Here is a 3006-nt window from a genome sequence, read left to right as displayed (position 1 = left end):
TCATATATTATCATTTTGTCGTACAATATATTTGCTATGTGAAATAATTGGATTTACCTAAATATCGACATCAACTACTCACCCTTTTTCAAGAATTTCAATCGGAGAAGATGTAAATGTTAAAAAGATACTTTAAATTATGAAACAAAACATTGAATTTATTAAACAAAACAACATGTAGAAGCCATTAATAATGACCTAGACAAGCCTTAAAGTATTGCAATGCCCTAAAAAGCTGATTGGATGACTGATGGTGAACAATGAAATAATTATATTTTGTTGTTCTTCAATCTATTATATATCGAGTAACTTGAATTATTTTCATTTTTAGAAGTTGGTGGAGTCAACATACACAATTGATATTAAAATTTGCACACTAGTTTAATGGGATACATTAAAAATTGATAGAATAGAAAATACATTACATGTCAATGGAGTGTCCACCAAAACACTTGTTTCACAATTTTTTGTATAATCTAGGCATGTTTTTAACAAATTAGAGTGTGTTTAATGGCTAGCATGCTTCGAATCTTACCTAAATTGTAATTTTTACGTGCATCGTGTACTTTTTACGTGCATTGTATGAGAGTTAATTATAAGGTGTTCGTTAATCAAGAGAATAAACTTGAGAGTGGAACCATTTTCGATAAATATGAATAAAGTAGAGAACATTTTCAATAGAGGAACACATTATTTTAAAGTTTGTGATAAAAAGATATGAGTCATTTTATCAATGAATTAGTGATTGTCTCTTTTGTGCTATAATTTGAATACTCAATCCCTAAATATTCTATCTCAATTTATGTCATTGTTAACGAAATTCGTATTAATCATTAGAGGAATAGTTTAAAACACCTGATTCTTTGGTGTAGTTATTATAGAATATGAGGTATATTCATATATACTATCAAGTTATTTAGTAATATATCAGGTTGTTCTACATTTATTTTTTAGACTGATATCTCCCTATGTAACTAAAATTTTCTTTCATAATTGTAGAAGAGAAAGCANTATATATTTTGCGATTATGTAATTAGTTATTCTAGGTGATCTTGAGCTTTGATTCTCTCATCATCTCTTGTATAGAATGTGTATGAAGTTCTTTCAATATGATTTCTAGAATGACACTAAGAAGAATTAATTGCAATCTAGTAAACAAGACTTTTTGTATAAATGTTTCAAAATTTGTAATTACTGTCCTAAATTTTTCTATAAATACTTCAAAAATTGTAATTACTGCTCTAGTTTTTTTTTTTCAAATCTATAATTACTCTACTTTGTTTTGGTAGAATACTGATAAGAATAACTTTATTAGAGCATTGACTAGTGAAAAAATTTTCACCTATAAATGAGTTAGCTTGTCAAGTTATTTTGTCAAATTGAGTTCTTCAAAACAACCCTCCCTTGACGTTACCTTTTGGTTTGTTCTTCCTCACTTCATTTTTGTAGCCTAAGCTTTTTTTATTTTCTTCTTTGTTTAAATCTCTACGTAGATGAAAATGTGTATTTCGTCTTCTTCATATGCTTGAATCATATTGGTTGATTTATATATTTTATTTCATTTTGTATGCTTATTTGTTTGACAAAATTAGGGTTATTTTTTTTCCTTCTTTATTCATTATAATTTAATTTGTGGCATTTCAGGTTTGGTCACTACCAATGTGACTTGGTATGGATTCTCCAACTTTTCAAATCACTATGGAGGAATTCAAGCATTTTCATAAGATTGATCGAAAACTTTATTCTTTACTTGTTATTAACCTTGAGCGTAATCCTTTGGAATCAATGCATACATTGTCATTATGGATTTGGTTGGAGCGAACATGTCATTTCAAAAATTTTATAAGTAAGATCATGGCCCTACCTAATTTTTTTATTAACGAACTTGCTGATGAGGGTGCAACTTGTCTCAAATGCATTGAGGACAATCAATTTGGCTTGGTCTCAACTTATTCAAGTGAGATTCCGCTAACTCAACACCTTACTAGAAAAGACTTATCTCTCCAATTTTTTCATGAAAATCGAGACAATGCAAATAGTGAGATGAGGAAGATTTTAAATGAGGTTTGTCACAAGGCATTTCAAGATATCATGGAAAAGGCCATGATGAGTGGAAGTTCTAAACAAACCTTGATTGAAAGCAAACTAACAATGGTGCCACCTCCTTGTGAGTTATCTTTGAGTGAAAGAATGTCTCATCTAGGATTTGAAGGTGACATGATGTCTACTTGGAGGATGAAGGGAAAAAACGTACCATATGAAGAACGGAGCATGTTTCTTACTTTCTCAAAAGGCTATCCTATTGCAGAATGGGAAATAAGGGAATTCTTTACATCATATTTTGGAGACAACATTGAGTCCATTATCATGCAAGATGTGAAATGCAATGAACAAGCTCTTTATGCTCGAATCGTGTTTGTTAAACCTGAAATTGTAGAGTCTATTCTAAAAGATGAATCTAAAGTTAAATTTAGTATTAATGGGAAGCATGTGTGGATGCGGAAATATGTCAAAAGAAATGGCAAGTCTTCCTTCCCATGAATAATGTCTTAGAATTTGCAAAAAATCATAAGTCCTTTTTATGTATGTTAATCTTTCTAAAAATGGAGTAGAAGTAATCATATTTTAGTTTGTAGTTCATTTAGTCCCCTTGAGGACCCTTAATATTTTATGTAACAAATGTTTTTGATATAATAGTGAATTACAAGTATTGTTTAATCTGTGTATTTATATATTTTTATGCTCTACCTTTGGATTCCAATTTTTATGTTTGAAAAAGATTAGATAGAAAACAAATTATGAAAATTGCATCAGGAATCGGACCAAACATCATAAAATCTCTGAGCCTCTAGTATATGTTCAAAAAACACAGTTTTATTCTATAATTTGTAATAATTATTGTGTAAATGCATTTAACAAGCTAACTTGATTAAAAATTTGTGAAATCTTTTTGTGTTTGATAATAGAAAAAGAAAAGACTATAATAATGAAATATCAAAAGTAATT

The 3006-nt window shown here is 29.1% G+C and overlaps 1 protein-coding gene across 1 annotated transcript; it reads left to right on the top strand.

Moving 5' to 3' along the window:
- The first annotated feature begins 1671 nt into the window (after positions 1–1671).
- LOC125863449 (uncharacterized) lies at positions 1672–2541 on the top strand. Its single transcript, XM_049543642.1, has one exon. It carries the CDS (start codon positions 1672–1674, stop codon positions 2539–2541), a length of 870 nt encoding a protein of 289 aa, XP_049399599.1.
- The last annotated feature ends 465 nt before the right edge of the window (positions 2542–3006 follow it).

Source organism: Solanum stenotomum, chromosome 4 (assembly GCF_019186545.1).
Source record: "Solanum stenotomum isolate F172 chromosome 4, ASM1918654v1, whole genome shotgun sequence".
Lineage (NCBI taxonomy): Eukaryota > Viridiplantae > Streptophyta > Magnoliopsida > Solanales > Solanaceae > Solanum > Solanum stenotomum.
Note: the sequence above shows the minus strand (reverse complement) of the source record. Positions and strands in the feature narration are given on the sequence as shown.